General features: G+C 40.1%; 2 protein-coding genes across 2 annotated transcripts in view; both read left to right on the plus strand.

The window, feature by feature from the left end:
* The window catches only part of SMIM14 (small integral membrane protein 14), a 720,432-nt gene that overhangs the window by 311,069 nt on the left and 387,610 nt on the right, over positions 1–21,753 (plus strand). The window lies entirely within an intron of this gene.
* PDS5A (PDS5 cohesin associated factor A) overlaps positions 1–21,753 on the plus strand; it is a 171,758-nt gene that overhangs the window by 38,162 nt on the left and 111,843 nt on the right. Inside the window, exons 3-5 of the mRNA XM_050790334.1 lie at positions 17,247–17,450; positions 18,536–18,622; positions 19,160–19,257. Of these exons, the coding sequence (XP_050646291.1) occupies positions 17,247–17,450; positions 18,536–18,622; positions 19,160–19,257 (389 nt within the window). The remainder of the gene's footprint in view (positions 1–17,246; positions 17,451–18,535; positions 18,623–19,159; positions 19,258–21,753) is intronic.

Below are 21,753 nucleotides of genomic sequence, written 5' to 3' on the forward strand. Positions count from 1 at the left end.
TTTTTTTTTTTTTTTTTTTTTTTTTTTTTGAGACGGAGTCTTGCTCTGTCACCCAGGCTGGAGTGCAGTGGCCGGATCTCAGCTCACTGCAAACTCCGCCTCCCGGGTTTACGCCATTCTCCTGCCTCAGCCTCCCGAGTAGCTGGGACTACAGGCGCCCGCCACCGCGCCCGGCTAGTTTTTTGTATTTTTAGTAGAGACGGGGTTTCACCGTGTTAGCCAGGATGGTCTTGATCTCCTGACCTCGTGATCCGCCCGCCTCGGCCTCCCAAAGTGCTGGGATTACAGGCTTGAGCCACCGCGCCCGGCCTGTTTAATTTCTTTGTCAGATTTTTCATTCCAAGTATATAGAAATAGGATTTTTAAAAAATATATTTTAGGCCGGGCGCGGTGGCTCAAGCCTGTAATCCCAGCACTTTGGGAGGCCGAGGCGGGTGGATCACGAGGTCAGGAGATCGAGACTATCCTGGCTAACATGGTGAAACCCCGTCTCTACTAAAAATACAAAAAATATATATATATATATATTTTTTTTTTTTAATTAATTTTTTTTCCCAATAGAGATAGGGTCTTCCTGTGTTGCCCAGGCTGATCTCAAACTCGTGGGCCTGAAGTAATTCCCCTCACCTCATCCCCTCACAGTGCTGGTTTTACAGGTGTGAGCCACCACTTCCAGCCTATAGTAATCCTTTATGATGAGTTTTATTTATTTCTTCTTTTTTTCCGAGACACAGTCTCGCTGCAACGCCCAGGCTGGAGTGCAATAGTGTAGTCTTGGCTCACTGCAACCCACACCTCCCGGGTTGAAGTGATTCTCCTGCCTCAGCTTCCCAAGTAGCTGGGATTACAGGTGCCTGACTAATTTTTTGTATTTTTAGTAGAGATGGGGTTTCTCTATTGCCCAGGCTGGTCTCTAACTCCTGACCTCAAGTGATCCGCCTGTCTTGGCCTCCCAAAGTGCTGGGATTACAGGCATGAGCCACCACGCCTGGCCAATGGGTTTTATTTCTATAAGATAATTAGTAACTTTTCTGTTTTCTTTCTGAATCTAGTAATTTAGTCTTTTTTTCTTGGTCAGTCTAGCTGAAAAGTCATCAATTTTGTTGATGTTTTCAAAGAACCAGCTTTTTGTTGCCCTTTCTCTAGCTGCCATCAAGTTCTTCTGGGTGGTAATATTTTTGGCAATTGATATAGGAAGGCGGTGCCCATTTCTGCTTCTCTGCCACTGTCTACTTTTTCCCACCACCCCCTTTTCATCGTGCCTATAGGGGAATTTCCCTATACTTACTGTTGAATTTCCTCTCTCACTGCTTCAGTGCCGTAATTAATTCCATCTGTCTTTTTCCCACATATGTACACTTGTTGGCTTGAATCTCTTTTCCTTTCCTTTTTTTCTTTCTTTTTTTTTTTTTTTTTTTTTTGAGATGGAGAGATGGAGTCTTACTCCATCACCCAGGCTGGAGTACAGTGATGCAATCTCAGCTCACTGTAACCTCCACCTTCTGGGTTCAAGTGATTCTCCTGCCTCAACCTCCCGAGTATATGGGATTACAGGCACCTGCCACCATACCCAGCTAATTTTTGTGTTTTTAGTAGAGACGAGGTTTCGCCTTGTTGGCCAGGCTGGTCTCAAACTCCTGACCTCAAGTGATCCACCTTCCACAGCCTCCCAAAGTGCTAGGATTACAGGGGTGAGCCACTGTGCCTGTCCTCCTTTTTTTCTTTCAACTCTTAATCCATTTAACCTTAGAAAAACTGCTGTGTTTTATTTTATTTTTGAGCAAAAATACCTTATATAATGTTTGATCATTTTAAGTATAAGGCAAACGATTTACCTTTATGAAGGAAAAGGAAAGCCAGGGTACTTGACATTCAATTAATGGATTAAGAGATCTATTAAGTTGCTAGATGCTCCCATCTAAATTTTCTACTGTAGTCTTCATCAAACTAAATTGTGACAAAGTGGGCTTTTTGAGTTTGCCTGGGAACATAATCACTTAGTAGTTATAACTAATACAGTACAGTTTTTATAGTATAATGTGTGTATTTCAGTAGTCATTTGAGTAAGCATTCCTCTTTCTATATATAACATATAGGATGGCCGGGCACGGTGGCTCAAGCCTGTAATCCCAGCACTTTGGGAGGCCGAGGCGGGTGGATCACGAGATCAGGAGATCGAGACCATCCTGGCTAACATGGTGAAACCCCGTCTCTACTAAAAAAATACAAAAAAAAAACTAGCCGGGCGTGGTGGCGGGTGCCTGTAGTCCCAGCTACTCGGAGGCTGAGGCGGGAGAATGGCGTGAACCCGGGAGGCGGAGCTTGCAGTGAGCCGAGATCGCGCCACTGCACTCCAGCCTGGGTGACACAGCGAGACTCCATCTCAAAAAATATATATATATATATATAGGTAAGAGTACTAAGTAGTGATTGACTAGCTACATTGCCTGCATTTAAATTTTTATGCCCTTGCACAACTTACTTGGCCTGTTTCCTTATCTGTTAAACAGGGGTATTAGTAATAATGCTTCTCATAGGTATCATTGTATTACATAAGTTAATAGTGTATTTAAATTATTTGAAATGTGCCTCACACATAGCAGGAACACAGTACATGTTAGCTATTAGTACTATTGCAAGTAGTTCCTATAAAAAAATAGGCTTTAAGAATTGAGAATTCGTAAAGAAAAGAAAATGGAAATAGTTTGTGTTGTAAAGAAAAAAAGAATAGAGAATTTATTATATGAGGATCAAAGTATAGAATGATTGGTTTGTGTCATATTGTCTTCACTCACTTTATTCTTCCATCTCACAAATACCTGAAGATTAGAGAGCATCTGAGGTTATGTTAAAACCAAGTCTCAAAGCCTTTGAACCCGCCATGCACGTGTCAAACTCTCAGCCTTTTTAAAATTTTGTTTTTTTGAGATGGAGTTTCACCCTTGTTGCCTGGGCTGGAGTGTAATGGCGCGATCTTGGCTCACCGCAACCTCCGCCTCCTGAGTTCAAGCGATTCTCCTTCCTCAGCCTCTGAGTAGCTGGGATTACAGGCATGTGCCACCAAGCCTGGCCAAGTTTTTGTATTTTTAGTAGAGACAGGGTTTCTCCATGTTGGTTAGGCTGGTCTCAAACTCCTGACCTCAGGTGATCCACCCACCTCGGCCTCCCAGAGTGCTGGGATTACAGGCGTGAGCCACCGTGCCAGGCCAAACTCTCAGCCTTTAAGGCTACTCAATGTTTTAGGACCTTATGAATTTCCCTTGAGGCTAAAAATAACTTCTATGATGCTCTGTTATAGTCAGTATCCTGGTAATTTTTAAGAATCTTATTTGTGGGTTATCTGGAAGGCAGAAATAAATGGAGTAAACCCTTTTTACCTACATTAGAAACCTTCCATAATGATTAATAGTGTATTTTGTAGTATGTGCTTGTTAAATGGTTTAGGTCCGATAGAATGGATCTTTTTTTTTTTTTTTTTTTTTTGATACGGAGTCTCACTGTCCCCCAGGCTGGAGTGCAATGATATGATCTCGGCTCACTGGTTCAAGTGATTCTTGTGCCTCAGCCTCCCAAGTTACTGGGATTACAAGTGCACACCACCACACCTGGCTAATGTTTTTTTTTGGTTTTTTTTGTTTTTTTTTTTTGTTTTTTTTGTAGAGATGGGATTTCACCATGTTGGCCAGGCCGGTCTCAAACTCCTGACCTCAAGTGATCTGCCCGCCCCGGCCTCCCATAGCGCTGGGATTACAGGCGTGAGTCACTGCACCTGGCCAGAATGTATCTTTAAAATAGAATTGGGTTTGGAGTTCAGGAAGAAGCTAGTAAAATGTGTGGCATCTAATTTTTCTGCACCACACAATTTAGGTATGAAATAATAACCTTGTCTTATTAAGTAATGCTAACCTTGACTAAATATATTAGTAATAAATTATATATTCAAGTAATTTATGCTGGTTTATTAGAAAAATGCCAAATGCGAGTTTTGGAGGCATTTCTGTTCTCAGACTTGGTCAATCACTGAAATCTAGAACGTGTAAAAAATGTACTAATAAATTTCATTCCTTCAGAAAACATCTTGTACATATATCTTAGTATGTAAGGCAGATGTGGAATATGTAAAACACAGCCCCCATCCTTTAGGAGATCCTTTAGGAGTTCACTGCAGCCTTGAACTTCTGGCCTCAAATGATCCTCCCACTTAAGCCTCCCAAAGTGCTGGGATTAGTGTCTTGAGAAGGCATAATTTTTATACTAATGATCACAGCATTAGATGCTGTAAAACAATTGCTTCATAATTGGCACAGTGTTTCCAGTACAAAGGAGTCAATGATCCCTTCAGAAGAGGAAGTTGACTGGGCGTAGTGACTCAAACCTGTAGTCCTAGCACATTGGGAGGCCTTGGCAGGTGGATCGCTTGAGCCCAGGAGTCCAAGACTAGTCTGGGCAACATGGCAAAACCCTTCTCTACAAAAGATACAAAAATTAGGTGAGTGTGGTGGTGCATGACTTTAGTCTGAGCTACTCCGGAGGCTGAGAGCTTAAGGCTGTAGTGACCTGTGATTATGCCACTGCACTCTAGCCTACGTGACTGAGTGAGACCCTGTCTCAAGAAAAAATGGAATTTGGGCAAAAACATTAAGGATGGGTAAGAATTTAGTAAAAGCATATGTTTGGGTAGGGTGGCTTGTATTGAGGAGCAGAAGCAATTCTAGGACATATTCACATATTTTAAAAAGTGTCAAACTCTATGAGCTTTCTTTTTTCTGTGTAAAGCTGTAAAGAGGCTCAAGATATTTTTGGAAGATAATGAATTAACCCAGTTTGACTAGAGTGGAGAGTTGACATTACATAATGTTTTATAATTATATATAAACGTATACATATGTGTAAGTATACACGTGGAAAAGGCAAACAAAATTATAAAATTGATTATGATATTTAAAATGTCGTAAGGAATTCGGCAATAGGAAATCACTGTTTGAGTTGGGATAACATTAATTTAGGAGCACTGTGTTTGGTTTTAAAATCTAAAGAGACTCAAGTTGGGTATGATGCAGTAAGGGCCTAAATTAGGCATTTTGGCAGTGGAATCTAAATGTTACCAACTTTATTCAGTATGAAACTAGCTCGCTGTTTTTGTTGTTGGTGAGATGGGGTCTTGCTCTGTGGTTCAGGCTGGAGCAGCAGTGGTGCAATTATAGTTCACTGCAGCCTTAAACTCCTGGCCTCAAGAGCTCCTCCCTCCTCAGCCTCCCAAAGTGCTGGGGTTACAGACATGAGCCACCACTCCTGCCTGTGAGGTTTTCTTTTTTTTTTTTTTTTTTTTTTTTTGAGACGGAGTCTCGCTCTGTCACCCAGGCTGGAGTGCAGTGGCCAGATCTCAGCTCACTGCAAGCTCCGCCTCCTGGGTTCCCGCCATTCTCCTGCCTCAGCCTCCCGAGTAGCTGGGACCACAGGCGCCGCCACCTCGCCCGGCTAATTTTTTGTGTTTTTAGTAGAGACAGGGTTTCGCCGTGTTAGCCAGGATGGTCTCGATCTCCTGACCTTGTGATCCGCCCGTCTCGGCCTCCCAAAGTGCTGGGATTACAGGCTTGAGCCACCGCGCCCGGCCGAGGTTTTCTTAAAAGGAATTTACAATCTAGGTGCAATGAAAAGGCATAATAATGATGTGATAAACTTGGTCAATAAGCCACTTGAACTTTGAGCCTTAGGCCCAAAAGTTGCTCTAATGTGCTAAACTCCAATATCAGTTTGTGTGTATTCAATTCTAACGGCTTTATGCATTAACTGTGCTCCTGCACCACCTGCCTTAAGTGTTCACCTTGAATGTGTATTAAATAAATAAAAGGGCTATGTTAGAAATAATGGTACAAAATAGAAAAGGAAGCTGCAAAGAGGCACATGTTGGCAAATAGGTTGTTCATTCTCAGTCTGAGCTGGCAGTCCATGTATATGCTTAGTGAGTAAACTGCCATTTTAATATAAAAATTAGATGGCCTGTTTAATTCAGAACTCAACATTGTCTTTACACCTGACAGGTGAATTTTTGTTGTTGAAAGATTGGTGTACATGTAAAGTTTTCTGGGATAATAGTTTCATTAATTCAAAAAACACTGAGTACTTACTCTGTATGAGGCACATTTTTTATAGACTCTAGGACTACACAAACAAATTTTAAATCTATTGCCTTCACAGAACTTAAAAGTCTAGTACAGGAAAGACAGAGTAAGCAAGTAAAATGTAAGAAAAGTGAAGAAAAGTAAAACTAAGAAGAGAAACAGTGCTTTTACAGCATATGAGTTAAAATGGTGTCCTTGCAAGTATTAGATTGGCAATACTGAAACCTGGGTTTTAGTTTTCAGTTCTAGACCTACCATTAACTCATTATGTTTCTTCAGTTAATATCTCTAGGCTGAGCATAGTGGCTCATGCCTGTAATTTCAGGACTTTGGGAGGCCAAGATGGGTGGATTGCTTGAGCCCAGGAGTTTGAGTCAGCCTGGGCAACATGATGAAATCCTGTCTCTACAAAAATAAAAACAAGCAAAAAGACACTAAAAATTAGCCAGGCATAGTGGCGCATGCCTGTAGCCTCAGCTACTCAGGAGGCTGAAGTGGGAGGATTGCTTGAGCCCTGGAGGTGAAGGCTGCAGTGAGTCCTGTTCACACCTCTGCACTCCAGCTTGGGTGACAAAGCAAGACCTTGTCTCCAAAAAATTAAAGTAAAATAAAAATCTGTAGAGCTGTTTCTTCCTTTGTCTCCTCTTCCTCCTCCTCTCTATTTTTATGTGACGGAGTTCACATTTCTGAAGCCCCTACATTATCTAAAAGGTCATTAGATTAACTGCTTTAAAGAGAACCTGAGATTCTTATGTATCTAAAATTCTTACATATCTTTAGATTCCTATATATCTGAAATGTAACATAAAAGGTGCATAAAACAAATGCAGTTTGGTAAATAACCACAAAGTGAATATATGAATAAATAGAATATCATCAGCACCCCCAGAAGTTGTGTGTTCCCCTCAGTTGTAAGCTTCTTCCTTCATACGTAATTCCTCCATTACCATGTTAATGCAGTCTCCTTGGTTTTCTGATATTTTCACTATGTATCTCTAAAAATAATAGGTTCTTTTTTTTTCTTTTCTTTTTTCTTCCAGACAGGGTCTCGTTCTGTCACCCAGGCTGGAGTGCAGTGGCATGATCTTGGCTCACTGCAACCTCCACCTCCTGGGCACAAGTGATTCTCTCACTTCAGCCTTCCGAGTAGCTGAGATTACAGGCACCCGCCACCATGCCCAGCTAAATTTTGTTTTTTTTTTTTTTTTTTTTTTTTTTGAGACGAAGTCTGGCTCTGTCTCCCAGGCTGGAGTGCAGTGGCGCGATCTCGACTCACTGCAACCTCCGCCTCCCGGGTTCACACCATTCTCCTGCCGCAGCCTCCCGAGTAGCTGTAACTACAGGCGCCCGCCATCATGCCTGGCTAATTTTTTGTATTTCTAGTAGAAACGGAGTTTCACCGTGTTCACCAGGATGGTCTTGATCTCCTGACCTTGTGATCCGCCCGCCTCGGCCTCCCAAACTGCTGGGATTACAGGCGTGAGCCACTGCACCCGGCCTAAATTTTGTATTTTTAGTACAGATGGGGTTTCACCATGTTAGCCAGGCTCATCTCAAACTCCTGACTTCAAGTGATTCTCCTGCCCTGGCCTCCCAAAGTGCTGGGATTGCAGGCGTGAGACACTGCTCCTGGCCAGTTTCATTGTTTTCTAGTTTTATTTATTTTTCACTCTATATAGACAGAGTCTCTGTTGCCCAGGCCAGAGTACACTGGTACAACCATAGCTCAATTTAAATATATCCAAATTATTGTACAGTAGTTGACTATACCTTAATAAAGCTATTTTTTGTTTGTTTATTTTTGGTTTTTTTTTTTGGAAATGAAGTCTTGTTTTGTTGTCCAGGCTGGAATGCAGTGGTGCAATTTCAGCTCACTGCAACCTCCGCCTCCTGGGTTCAAGCGATTCTCCTGCTTCAGTGACCCGAGTACCTGGGATTTCTGCAGGCGTGTGCTACCATGCCTGACTAATTGTTGTATTTTTAGTAGAGAAGGGTTTCAGCATGTTGGCCAGGCTACTCTCCAACTCCTGACCTCAAGTGATCTACCTGCCTTGGCTTCCCATAGTGCTGGAATTAAGGCATGAGCCATCTCACCCAGCCCCAATAAAGCTATTAAAAAATTTGTTTTTAATTTTATTTTTTGAGAAAGGATCTCACTGTGTCGCCCAGGCTGGACTGCAGTGGTGTGATCAGAGCTCATTACAGCCTCACCCTCCCAGGTTCAAGCGATCCTCCTGCCTCATTCTCCCGAGTAGCTGGTGCTACAGGTGCATGTCACCATGCACACCTAGCTTTTATTTATTATTATTAGTAGAGATGAGGTCTTGTTATGTTGCCCAGGTTGGTCTCCAACACTTGGGCTCAAGCAGTTTTCCTGCCTCGACCTCCCAAAGTGTGATTACAGGCATGAGCCACTGTACAATGTACAACCATAGCTCAGCCATAGCCTTGATCTGGGCTCAAGCCATCTTCTTGCCTCAGCCTCCCAAGTAGCTGGGGCTATAGGCATTGGCCAACATGAATGACTTTTTTCTAGTTTTACTTTTTCAATTTTATATGGCTAGAATCATATTAGATTCCTTGTATTACTGTGTCTTCAGTGTTATGTTTGAGTTTCATGTTATTGCTTTTTTTTTTTTTTTTTTTTTTAAGATGGAGTCATGCTCTGTCGCCAGGCTGGAGTGCAGTGGCGCGATCTCGGCTCACTGCAACCTCAGACTCCCTGGTTCAAGCAATTCTCCTGCCTCAGCCTCCTGAGTAGCTGGGATTACAGGCATGTGCCACGATGCCCAGCTAATTTTTGTATTTTTACTAGAGATGGGGTTTCACCATGTTGGCCAGGATGGTCTTGATCTCCTGATCTCGTAATCCATCTGCCTCAGCCTCCCAAAGTGCTGGAATTACAGGCATGAGCTACTGTGCCCGGCCTAACTATATAGTATTTCATTATACAGTTTAATCAGTCTTCTGTTGACATTTTTCACTTGTAGATTTTTGGCTTTTACAAACCACATTGCTGTTGTTAAAATAAAAACTTTAGACATATTATTTTTGAGACGGAGTCTTGCTCTGTCACCCAGGCTGGAGTACAACGGCGCGATCTTGGCTCACTGCAACCTCTGCCTCCCAGGTTCAAGCAATTCTTCTGCCTCAGCCTCCTGAGTAGCTGGGATTATGGGCACCTGCCACCATGCCTGGCTAAGTTTTGTATTTTTAGTAGAGATGGGGTTTCACCATGTTGGCCAAGCTGGTCTTGAACTCCTGACCTCAGGTGATCCACCCACCTCGACCTCCCAAAGTGCTGGGATTACAGGCGTGAGCCACCGTGCCCGGCCCAGGCACATTAAATTTAACAGCATTTAATTGAGCAAAGAATGATTCACAAACTGGGCAGCCCCCTCCAAACTTGAGTGGGTTCAGAACAGTTCCAGAGCTGCCAAGTGGTCGGATAACATTTATGGACAGAAAAAGGAAAGTGATATACGGAAAACGAAAGTGAGGTACAGAAATAGCTGAATTGGATACAACTCAGCGTTTGCCTTATTTGATCACGGTTTGAACAATTGGCCACAATTCTGTGTGATTAGTAGGAAAGTAGGTTACAGTCTTTTTACAGTCTGGTTAGGTACAGCTCACTATGTATGGAGAATCCTTTAGGCTGAATTTATGCAAGGAGGCAACTTTAGGCTAAACTTAACACTCCAATCATCCTTGTATACATACTCTAACTGCTTTAGGGCACCACCAGAGGTGAACTTGTTGAATCATTGGTCATGCATGTCTTCTGATTAACTGAAAGCACCAAAGTGGTTGTACCAACTTACATTTCAATTAAAAAGTGAGTGAGAGTTCTCATTTGCTATGTTGGACTTACAAAAAGGTCATTTGGCCGGACACAGTAACTCACACCACTTTGGGAAGTCAAGGCAGGAGAATCGCCCGAGGTCAAAATTTGGAGACCAGCCTAGGCAACATAACAAGACCCCATCTCTGCGAATAGTAATAAATAAAAATCAGCTGCGCATAGTGACATTCGTCTGTGGTCCCAGCTACTCAGGAGACTGAGGCAGGAGGATCCCTTGAGCCAGGGAGGTTGAGGCTGTTGTAAGCACTGATCACACCACTGCAGTCCAGCCTGGGCAACAGAGTGAGAACCTTTCTCAAAAAATAAAATTAGAAAAAAAATTTTAATAGCTATATTGGGGTATAATTGAATTACTGTACAATAATTTGGACATATTTAAATTATATGACAATAGTCTGTCTGATCTTTGTTCTGATTCTTGGCACAGAGCCTCAAAAACCCTTGGAACTTCCCAAGTGAGAGTATCTTTGTTACGCTAATGAGGCAGCTTCTGGCAGTGCGCTAGATAACTTCAGGATGGGGCTGGTCACTTAAATTAGAGGATTGGAACTTTCTCCCAGGAGGAGAGGGAGGCTGGAGATTTGAGTTCAGTCTTGATTTTATCATTCATGCCTATGTCGTAAAGCCCAATGAATCCTGTGAACACTAAAGCTCAGGGGAGGTTACTGGTTGGTGAACACAGTGATGTGCTGGGAGGATGACACGTCCGGATTCCATGAGAAGAGGACATGAAGCTCTGTGTCCCCATCCCATCCACACACCCCTCTTCACCCCCAAGACTTTGGCTTATGTATCTCTTCAGTTTGACTGTTCTTACGTTATATACTTTTCTTCCACCTTGTTATTTTCTGTTTCTTTTTCCGTCCAGCTCACAGCACCTGGTATTCCCCAGTGGTCTACCATCCAAGATCGAGCCTGCTCAATCCTGTTTAGGCTTCCAAGTATTTCCTTTATAATAAAACTGTGACAATAAACATAGTGCTTTCAGGCAGGGTGCAGTGGCTCACATCTGTAATCCCAGCACTTTGGGAGGCCAAGGTGGGCAGATCACCTGAGGGCAGGAGTTCGAGACCCACCTGGCCAACATGACGTAACCCCATCTCTACTAAAAATACAAAAAAATTAGCCAGACATAGTGGTATTCACCCAGCTATTAGGGCAGGCTGAGGCATGAGAATCACTTGAACCTAGGAGACGGAGGTTGTAATGAGCTGAGATTGTGCCACTGCGCTCTAGCCTGGGTGACAGTAAAACTGCGTCTCGAATAAATAAATAAATAATAAATAAAAATATAGTGCTTTCCTTGAGTTGTGAGTTATTCTAGCAAATTTTTAAACCTATGTGTGTGTGTATGTATACATACATACATACATACCACAACAGAGAAAATCTTTGCAACTTTTGGTTAGGTAATGATTTCTTAGGTAGGACACACAAAGCACAAACCATAAAAGAAAATAGTTGATAAAGTTAGATTACATTAATTAATCCTTCATCAATTAAATTTTTCTATGCTGTTAAAGACAAGCCTCAGACTGCGAGAAAATATTTGCAATACACATATCTGATAAAGGATTGGTACCCAGAATAAATGACAGCTGAAAACACATAAGGAAAAAAGAAATTTGGAGAGGCATATCACCAAGAAAATGTAGAGTAGATGGCAAATACGTGAAGAGATGCTTAATTTTGAGTTAATTTGTCTCAAAAAATATTTATAGAGTGCTGGAATGTAAATATTCAGTAAATGTTAATCATTATTAATAGTATTGGTGTTAGTGTTTCTTTTTTATCAATATTATAAAAATCTAGCTGTGGGCAAAATACTTTGATTTTTTCCTGCTCATTTCTTCAAAGACAAAAAGAAATACTGAGACCACAATAGATAAATAGCCAGAGGGTATTAAAACACAATCCACAGGAAAAAACCTCACACAGACATACCAAGAAATTGTTTCTCATAAGTGTATGATAAATTAGATGAGGTAAGAAGAGATTCGTCTACAAAGAGCCAATAGCATTTAAAAAGGCCCAAAGGGCACAGGGGATTCTGACGTGTTTAAGGATCTGAGAAAATCAGAGTCATGTTTCAAATACCAGTCAAGCTTTAGTTACGTTATTTTAAGCAGACAGGGAACTTGGTATTTAAAAAGTGATTTGGAATTGCTGGAAGAGCACCCTTAATTCAGGCTTACAGGACTAGACTCCCAGAACACTTCATATAGCTGGCCCACAAGAAGAGCTGAATCATTCGCTCTAATCAGAAAGGGGGGGAAATCAGGAAGCCACCCTGGAGCTCTTAAGTAGGGACACACTTTTAGCCGTAATCCAGTGATTAGGAAGTCACCATTGGTATAATTTGCTACAGAGCCTCACGCAGTTTAATAGATTAGTACCAGCACAAAATGGGTGATTCTTCCCTCTGTCTTCATAGTACTAACACCCAGTCAGTAGAAAGCTGCTGTGTATGTGCATGCCCACACACACACACACACACCCCACCTCACGCCATACTTGCCATATGACAACAGCAGAAACTACACCACCACCTCTTCTGAACTTTCACCTTCCAAATCTTAAATAAGTGCCTCTGATGGGCTATACCAGAATTACGACTTCAACTCCATTGCAAGGGAATCTAGGAAATGTAGTTTTTAGCCTCAGTACAGCACATTAAAAATGTGCACAGAATGACATATTTAAAAAAAGGGAAGAATGAATGGAATTTCATTTGTGTTCCTGTGTGGTAAAGCAAAATCTAGTGGCTTAAAGGGACCACAAAGTCTATTCACAGAATTGTAAGAAACAATTATTCAATAGACTTTGTGGTCCTTCTTTTCCATGTGGTGCCTGCCGGGCTCACTTTTTTTTTTTTAACAGTTTATTTTAATTTAATAACAATCTGGGAAGTCTCCATCAGCTGTTCCAGTGCAATATCAAGTGCAAGTGGGAATTCAGAAATCTCAGTGGAACTGTTAGTGTAGCGAACCTTGTAGGTAAAATATATGTATACTTTAACTCTTACTTTTCTAGAGATAGCATTTTGTTCTGTCACCAGGCTGGAATGCATTGGCATGATCCTAGCTCACTGCACCCTAGAACTTCTGGGCTCAGCCTCCCAAGTAGCTGAGATTATAAGTGCAAGCCACCATTCTTGATAATACATACATACTTTTGATAGCACACAGGAACAGATCTCTCTAAAATTGCCCTCAATGATTTCATTCTCAGCAAACTGATCTGGGTCACTCAACATGTTTTGGTTTTGATTTTGAGACAGAGTTTTGCTTTTGTCACCCAGGCTGGAGTGCAATAGCACGATCTTGGCTTATTGCAATCTCTGCCTGCCAGATTCAAGCGATACTCTTGCCTCATCATCCCGAGTAGCTGGGACTACAGGCACCCACCACCATACCTGGCTAATTTTTGTATTTTTGGTTGAGACAGGGTTTCACCATGTTGGTCAAGATGGTCTCGAACTCCTGACCTCATGTGATCCACCCATCTCAGCCTCCCAAAGTGCTGGGATTATAGGCATGAGCCACTGTGCTTGGCTTCAACATGGCTTTTGATTGTTCCTCATGTTAGTGCATGTTCTCTCTCTCTTTTTTTTTTTTTTGAAATGGAGTCTTGCTCTTGTAGCCCAGGCTGGAGTGCAGTGGCGTGATCTCAGCTTACTGCAACCTCCGCCTCCTGGGTTCAAGCGATTCTCCTGCCCCAGCCTCCTGAGTAGCTAGGATTACAGGCGCGCACCACCAGGCCTGGCTAATTTTTTTATTTTTAGTAGAGATGGGGTTTCACCATATTGGCCAGGCTGGTCTCAAACTCCTGACCTCATGATCCGCCTGCCTCAGCCTCCCAAAGTGCTGGGATTACAGGTGTGACTCACCGCGCTTAGCACTGCATGTTCTCTTTTTATAATAAATTCATGACCATCGGAAGATACCAGTTTGACATACATGGCATCAGGACCTTCACAGCCACCACAGGTTTTCTCCCCTTCATTGTGTATATTTATGAAGCTCACTTTGCTTTTACAGGGCCACTCTTGTGGCTAAATTTAGATGACAGCTCAATTAGGTCACCTTAGTTCTCTTCCACGTAGTCTATGTGATATACACAGCCTCTGTTTTTTGAATAGTCTGGGATTCCTAATAGCATGGTGGGTACATTCCCATAGGGGCATTGCAGTCTCAATGTACAAATGCTTATCAGGCCTGTTCTTGCATCAGGCTGACTAATGTCTCTTTGGTCAAAATAAGTCACCTAGACTGGACACGGAGGCTCATGCCTGTAATCCCAGCATTTGGGAAGGCTGAGGCAGGTGGATCACCTGAGGTCGGGAGGTTGACGACCAGCCTGGCCAACGTGGTGAAATCCTGTCCCTACTAAAAACGCAAAAATTAGCCAGATGTGGTGGCGAGTACCTGTAGTTCCCAGCTACTCAGGAGGCTGAGGCAGGAGAATCTCTTGAACCTGGGAGGCAGAGATTGCAGTGAACCAAGATCATGCCACTGCAGTTTAGCCTGGGCGACAGAGCAAGACTCTTTCTTTAAAAAAAAAAAAAAGTCACATGGCCAAATCCAGAGTCATTGTGGGAGAAGACTATACAAGGTATATATATGAGAAGGCATTGTATCATATAGCTCCAAGATAGCCCTGAATGATCCTTATTTCCTTGTATTTACTCCGTACAACACTGAACAGGGCTGACCTGAGTAACCAGCAGGCTGTGGTAGAAGTGACAATGTATGCTTTTCAAGGTTAGATCATAAAAGACTGCCACTTCAGATTTGCTCTCTTGGATCTCGCACCAGGGGAAAACCAACTAACTGCCTTTTCACTCGAGCTGTCAAGAAAGGCCCATGTAGTGAGGAACTGAGGCCTTTCAACAACAGCCAGTGTCAACTTAGAACCGTAAGAATGAGTTACCTTCAAAACACACCCTCCATGCCCATTCAAGCCTTCAGATAACTGCAGCCTTGACCAGGTACAGCCTCTTGAGAGATTCCAGGCCCACACAACTTAGCTAAGCCACTTTCCAATTCTTCAACTACATATGATAAATGTTCATGTTTTAAGGCACTGAGTTTTGGGATAGTTTATTAGATAGCAATAATTTAAAAATATTTTTTAGCCTGGGCAACATGGCAAAATCCCATCTCTACAAACACACAAAAGAAGTACAACTTAGCCAGGTGCGGTGGTGTGTGCCTGTAGTACCAGCAGCTCAGGGGGCTGAGGTGGAAGGATCTCTTGAACCTGGGAGGTAGAGGTTGCAGTGAGCTGAGATTGTGCTACTGTCCAGCCCGGGCGGCAGAGCCAGACCTTTGTCTTGAACTCCTGGGCTCAAGCAGTCCTCCTGACTTGGCCTCCCAAAGTGCTAGGATTACAGGTGTGAGCCACCACACCCAGCCCTTCTCTATCTTTTGCTTCACAAACCCTGGTTCTAGTTTATTTGGATTTATCTAATTTCTCCAGATGGAAATATAGATGATGGATTTTTCATTCTTTCTTTTGTAAAATACACATTTAAGATTATAAATTTTCTTTAAGTACAGTGGTAAGTGCATCTTATGAGTTTTGGTAGTTCATATTTACATTATAATTCAGTTCAAAATATTTTCTTATTTCCATTATGATTCCTTCTTTTATCGTCATACTTTCCTAACTATTTAAGGAAGAAATAAAACCAGCCTTACTAGCACACTTTTGATATACTGCAATAGAAAAAAAGAGGGATTACTGCTTATTTTGTTTCAAGCCAGTATAATTTAGTACTAAAACCTGATACGGTTGTCTTTAGAAGTTATAAGCCAGTTTCTTTCATATAATTACAAATAAATAGAAATAATGTAATAGCAAATAAAATATAATACATAAAGTGTTATGACCAAGTTTATTAAGTGTTAATTCACAAGGCCCCACGATAGGTTGTCTGCAAACTGAGGAGCAAGGAGAGCCAGTCCAAGTCCCAAAATGGAAGAACTTGGAGTCTGATGTTTGAGGGCAGGAAGCATCCAGCACGGGAGAAATATGTAGGCTGGGAAGCTAGTCCCGCTTTCCCTTTTCACGTTTTTCTGCCTACTTTATATTTACTGGAAGCTGATTAGATTGTGCTCACCAGCTTAAGGTGGACCTGCCTTCCCCAGCCCGCTGACTCAAATGTAATCTCTTTTGGCAACACTCACACAGAAACACCCAGGATTAGTACTTTGTATCCTTCAATCCAATCAAGTTGACACTCAGTTTAAGACACACAGATTAAGTAAACTATGATTTATAATTAGAGAATAATTTTTAAGGTCTGGGGAAATTATTGTGATTTGGTACATAAAGAATTATAGTTATTTGCATAATTACAGAGAAAACAGGCCAGCATAAAGTACACAAAAATGTGAATAGTAGTTTCTGGAGTTGATAAATTATGGATTTTTCTTTTATTATTTTTTTCATGATTCTTTGCATTTTATAATGATTCCAAGGTGTGTGTTGGTTAAATTTATAACCATAAATAACAACAGGTTAATTAAATATTTTAATTAGAAATACAACTGCATTAAAATTATTCTAAAATGCCTTTTTTTTTTTTTTTTTTTTTTTTAAAGACAGTGTCTCTGTCACCTGGTCTGGAGTGCAATGGTATGATCTTGGGGCACTGCAATCTCCGCCTCCTGAGCTCAAGGGATTCTCCCATCTCAGCCTCCCATGCAGCTGGGACTACAGACACATGCTACCATACCCAGCTAATTTTTGTATTTTTTGTAGAGACAGGGTCTTGCCATGTTGTCCAGCCTGGAAAATGACTTTTTATTGTGAAATGTAAAAGTCATTAAAGCATGCAATGAAATAGCAATTTTAAGGAGCCTAAACAATGCACCTTTAATCATAAAATATAAAAGAAACATAGTCAATGATGTTGCCAAATATCAAATGAATATTATTGTCCACATGGGGCCAGGGACTACCTGGGCTAGATTTAAAATGAGTAATAAGAGGCTTAAGTTCTTCATAAATGAGGTGCTAGTTCAGATAATGTGTCTAAGAAGTTGATACTTGTTTATGGGTTTTTTAGACTAGCTGTTTCATGCTTGTGATCTTTTCTGAAATTCTTAAATGAAGATATATAAAAAGTTGACTGAATTGTCTGGTGGCCACTGATTGCTAATGGAAATGACTTTTTAAAAAAAAAATTACATCCTCCACTGATTTCTAAATGCCAGGAGTTGATTATTTTGTGTTTTTGTACATTTTTACAGATGGTAGTGAAAACTTTTATGGATATGGATCAGGACTCAGAAGATGAAAAACAGCAGTATCTCCCACTAGCCTTGCATCTTGCATCTGAATTCTTCCTCAGGAACCCCAATAAAGATGTGCGTCTCCTTGTAGCATGTTGTTTGGCTGATATCTTTCGTATCTATGCCCCGGAAGCTCCATATACTTCCCATGATAAACTTAAGGTAAATACAGTCTTTTTCATTTTATTATATTTTTCATTCACCACTGTTCAGAAGGTATACTTTTATTTTTATATTTTACCTTTATGAACATAGGTTTCATATTAGTCTCTTCATCTTAAGAATATATCATAAGTTGCAAAATTATTCATTCAGTTAGTATTTCCACAAATAACTGGGTTAGTTGGTTGTTTGATTTGAAGCATAGAAAGGTGTAGTTCAGAACTAGTCCCTGTGTGCTCAAATCCAATTTTCGGGTTAATACATCACAAAAGCCCAGATGGCTATGTTCCAGGGATAAATAGCAGATTAATGATACTTTTTAAAAATAATAGCATACCAGAATTTACATATTCATATGACTATTTTCCCCATAAGTTATTCAGCATGCAAAGCTATAGCTCATCTTGGTCATTCTGCCTTTGTTCAAGTGTTTGTGGAACTCATATTGATCTCTTGAGGAGATTTTGTATTTTGAATAATTTTATTCTTGGCAAATTTTAATCCTGTAGGCTGCTTTCTTTAAAAATAGTCCTAAAATTATTTTGTATTATATTGATACTACTGTGAGTTAAAACTTCTAAAGAAAGCTTATTAAGAAATGAAAGACTATCATGCAACATAGTACCATTGGACTAGTCTTTTGCCTTTTTACGCACTCAACTTTGTAGTCATACATCAACTTCAAAACATTGGCTAAAAATTACTGTTTACTTGCAGGAAATAGTAATAGAAATACTCATATCCAACTCCTTAAAATGAAGATAGTTTTTGCCACTATGCAAGGTGGAGATAGTAAAGTGAAAGCACGATAGTAGAAGAAAATATAATGAGATACAGAGCCCGTGGTCCTCTCTGAAAGAGAAAGCCTAAAGATTTGTGGTTTATTTTTGCTTCTTGAGAGTATAATTTTATTTGATTGGATCTTTTGAATCATTTTGAATAATAGACTAGGCCAATCCCAAGACATTCATCTAAAGGAGAATTTTCTTTTATTGTAGTTTGTACACAAATAATAAATTTACATACTATTAGTGTGTTGTGAAAGAAACGTATTTGTGTCTAATATGTTTTATTTTTTTTAACAGGACATATTTTTGTTTATTACCAGACAGTTAAAAGGTTTGGAGGATACGAAGAGTCCACAGTTTAATAGATACTTTTATTTATTAGAGGTAAAAAATCAAAAAATTTATTTAATAACTGTTATATTATTTCACATGATAGAAAATTCTTCATGTTAACTTTGTAATGTAAAATGAGTCTTTTTGTTTTGTTCAAAGCCTATAATGTCTTTTACATTTCATAAGGCAAATATTATTTTATTTTTCTTCCTATCCTGAAGAGATAATGTATATTCTGATGGAAAAACTGTAGATTATTTGAAGCTATGCCTTTTGTTTGTATCTTTCTATTTTTATTATTTTCTATTCTAGAAACAGATTTTTTAACTGCTTCTTAAATTTTGTGTGTAAATATATCTACCAACTTAAAAATATTGAGTATTTTTCAGTTTGAGAAAATTGATGCCATCAGGTATATATCTTTTTCAAATCAGAATATGTGATTAATTTAACACTTAAAATTTTATATGTTGAGTCTTTATAGACTTTAATATGTTTCTAACTAAAAATTAATTTTTACTGAATTTTTATTATATAACTATTCTGTTTATATATGTATAATTCAATAATTATTTTTATTTATTTAAGAATTTAGCTTGGGTTAAATCATATAACATCTGCTTTGAATTGGAAGATTGCAATGAAATTTTTATTCAGCTTTTTAGGACTCTCTTCTCAGTGATCAAGTAAGTTATTTTTCAAGCATTTCTGCTTGTCTCTTTTTCTTGATTTATATATTCAGATGTTGTATACTCTACATCTACACTAAGATATTTCAGAGTTATAAGGAATTGTTTTCCTTAGAAAACTTAACATGAAGGGGAAAGTAAAAATTCTGTTGTCCGAACACTGCCTTTGACCACCTACTACCATTTTAAATTATGCTATCAGTTTACTGGTTGGCCCTTCAGTGCCCCAGTCTGTCCTGGAGGCTGTGGACCAGTAGAGAAGTATAAAGTGGTGCTCTTGTTTTGAAGGAACTTAGTATTTAATAGAGGCAACCACATATGGTTGTAAAGCAAATCCTCTGAAACCTTACATTAATACAATGAAGTATTAAGTTATGAGGTAGAAATTATGCATATTGTATGTACCATTAGTGCTGGGAGACATAATAGCTCAGTCTTTAAGCTCACTAACTTTGACAACTTCATATTCTAGACCTAGAAAAAAAGTCTTAAACATTGCCTAAATTGGCCTTCTCTTTATAGAAGTAGGGAAACTAATCCAGAGCCAGGAAGTATAGTGGCTTGCCCAAGGACCAGTTGCTGAACACGAGGCTCAAATTCTGATTTTAGCCCATGTTTTTTGGTTTGTGAGTTTTTTTGTTTTTGTTTTGTTTGGTTTTTTTGTGTGTGTGGGTTTTTTGTTGTTGTTGTTGTTTTCTTCTGTGTGGGTTGTTTTGTTTTGTTTTTTTGAGACAGTGTTTTGCTCCGTGTCACCCATGCTGGAGTGCAGTGGTTCCATCTTGGCTCACTGCAACTTCCACCTCCCGGGTTCAAGCAATCCTCCTGCCTCAGCCTCCTGAGTAGCTGGGACTACAGGTGTGTGCCACCACACCCGACTAATTTTTGTATTTTTAGTAGAGACAGAGTTTCGCTCTGTTGGCCAGGCTGGTCTCAAACTTTTGACCTCAAGTGATCCACCCACCTCAGCCTCCCAAAGTGCTGGGTTTACAGGTGTGAGCTCCTATGCCCAGCCTGGTTTGTTTTTTGTATAGTAAATCAAGTACTGCTATGAGATGTGTTCTAGAGCATTACATTATATATAAACATATCTCACATAAGTTTTCTAGTAGTCACATTAATAGAAAATAAAAACAAGTGAAATTCATTTTGATAATATATTTTATATATTCCACTGTATCCAAAAGTATTTTCATTCCAACATGTGGCCCTCATCATGTTTCACATGTTCACCAGCCATATGTGGCAAATGGCTTGCATATTGAACAGCACATTTCCAGAGTTTTCTGGAGATTTTTATGAATGCTGTATCGTATTTTCTTTTTCCTTAGATGGAATGGTAGGATTAGACATGATCCTGAAACAAACAGGAAAGGATCACTCCAGCTTGGCATAGGATAGAAGCTTGTAGAAAGACAGCATGAGAAAAAACTTCCTGTGGCATTTGACTAGCAGTAAGCCTTTAAAGTAAATGATAGAACATATAAACCTTACCTTTGTGTTTGTTAGCTTTTGCTGCATTACAAAGTAACCTAAAACTTGATGGTTTAAGACAGCCACCATTTTATTTAGCTCGTGATTCTGCTTGGCAGTTGATTTTATTTGGGTTGGATTTGCACCTGTGTTTGTAGTCAGTTGGCAGGATACCTGGCCGATACCTGGCTGTTGGCTGAGGTGGGCTGAAGTGATAGAACTGGGTCACATGTCTCACCCATTCAGGAGGTCAGCCCAGGCCTCTTCATATGCTGACTAGGTTCAAAAGTAGCAAGAAAGGGCAGGCCTCACTGTGGAAGCACTTGAAACTGATTCTTGGCCTTATAGTTTATACTTTATTGATTTTTCATTTGTCTGTCTGAAATTCTTTGAGAGATACTAGGATGACATTTTCAGAAAAACCTTCTAGGTATTGAAAGCATTTTAGATGAAACTTTTGATTTTCAGTATTGGTGAATTAAAACTTCTAGTGGCAAGGATGATACATCAATAATTGCTTATGTTGGCTTATGCATTTGGGGGTATTTAAATAGGTTTTTATCTTAATTTGAGGAATTGATTAAGACCTAAGGTGTGGGAGTTGAAAAAAATGGCTGCCTTTATTATCATACTTTTTGTTTGTTTCCTTAAAATTTTATCACCTTTAAAAATCTGGGGCATGTAAGCAGAAGTGTCCTTTCTTTGAAGTGGACGTGTGTGTGTATGTGTTTTGAGACAGGGTCTTGGTCTGTCACCCAGGCTGGAGTGCAGTGGCATGATCATGGCTTGCTGATGTCTCGACCTCCTGGGCTCAAGTGATCCTCCCATATCAGCCTTCTGAGTAGCTGGGGCTATAGGGACACACCACCACGCCTGGCCAATTTTTAATTTTTTTGTAGAGACAGGGTTTCGCCACATTGCCCAGGCTAAAATTGACATTTTTATTAGGCAGAATTTAATTTACTCTTGGAATCCTAGTTGTATAGAGACTTAATTTATTTTAAAGGTCTTTTTTTTCCTTTT

The sequence above is a fragment of the Macaca thibetana genome, chromosome 5 (assembly GCF_024542745.1).
Source record: "Macaca thibetana thibetana isolate TM-01 chromosome 5, ASM2454274v1, whole genome shotgun sequence".
Taxonomy (NCBI): domain Eukaryota; kingdom Metazoa; phylum Chordata; class Mammalia; order Primates; family Cercopithecidae; genus Macaca; species Macaca thibetana.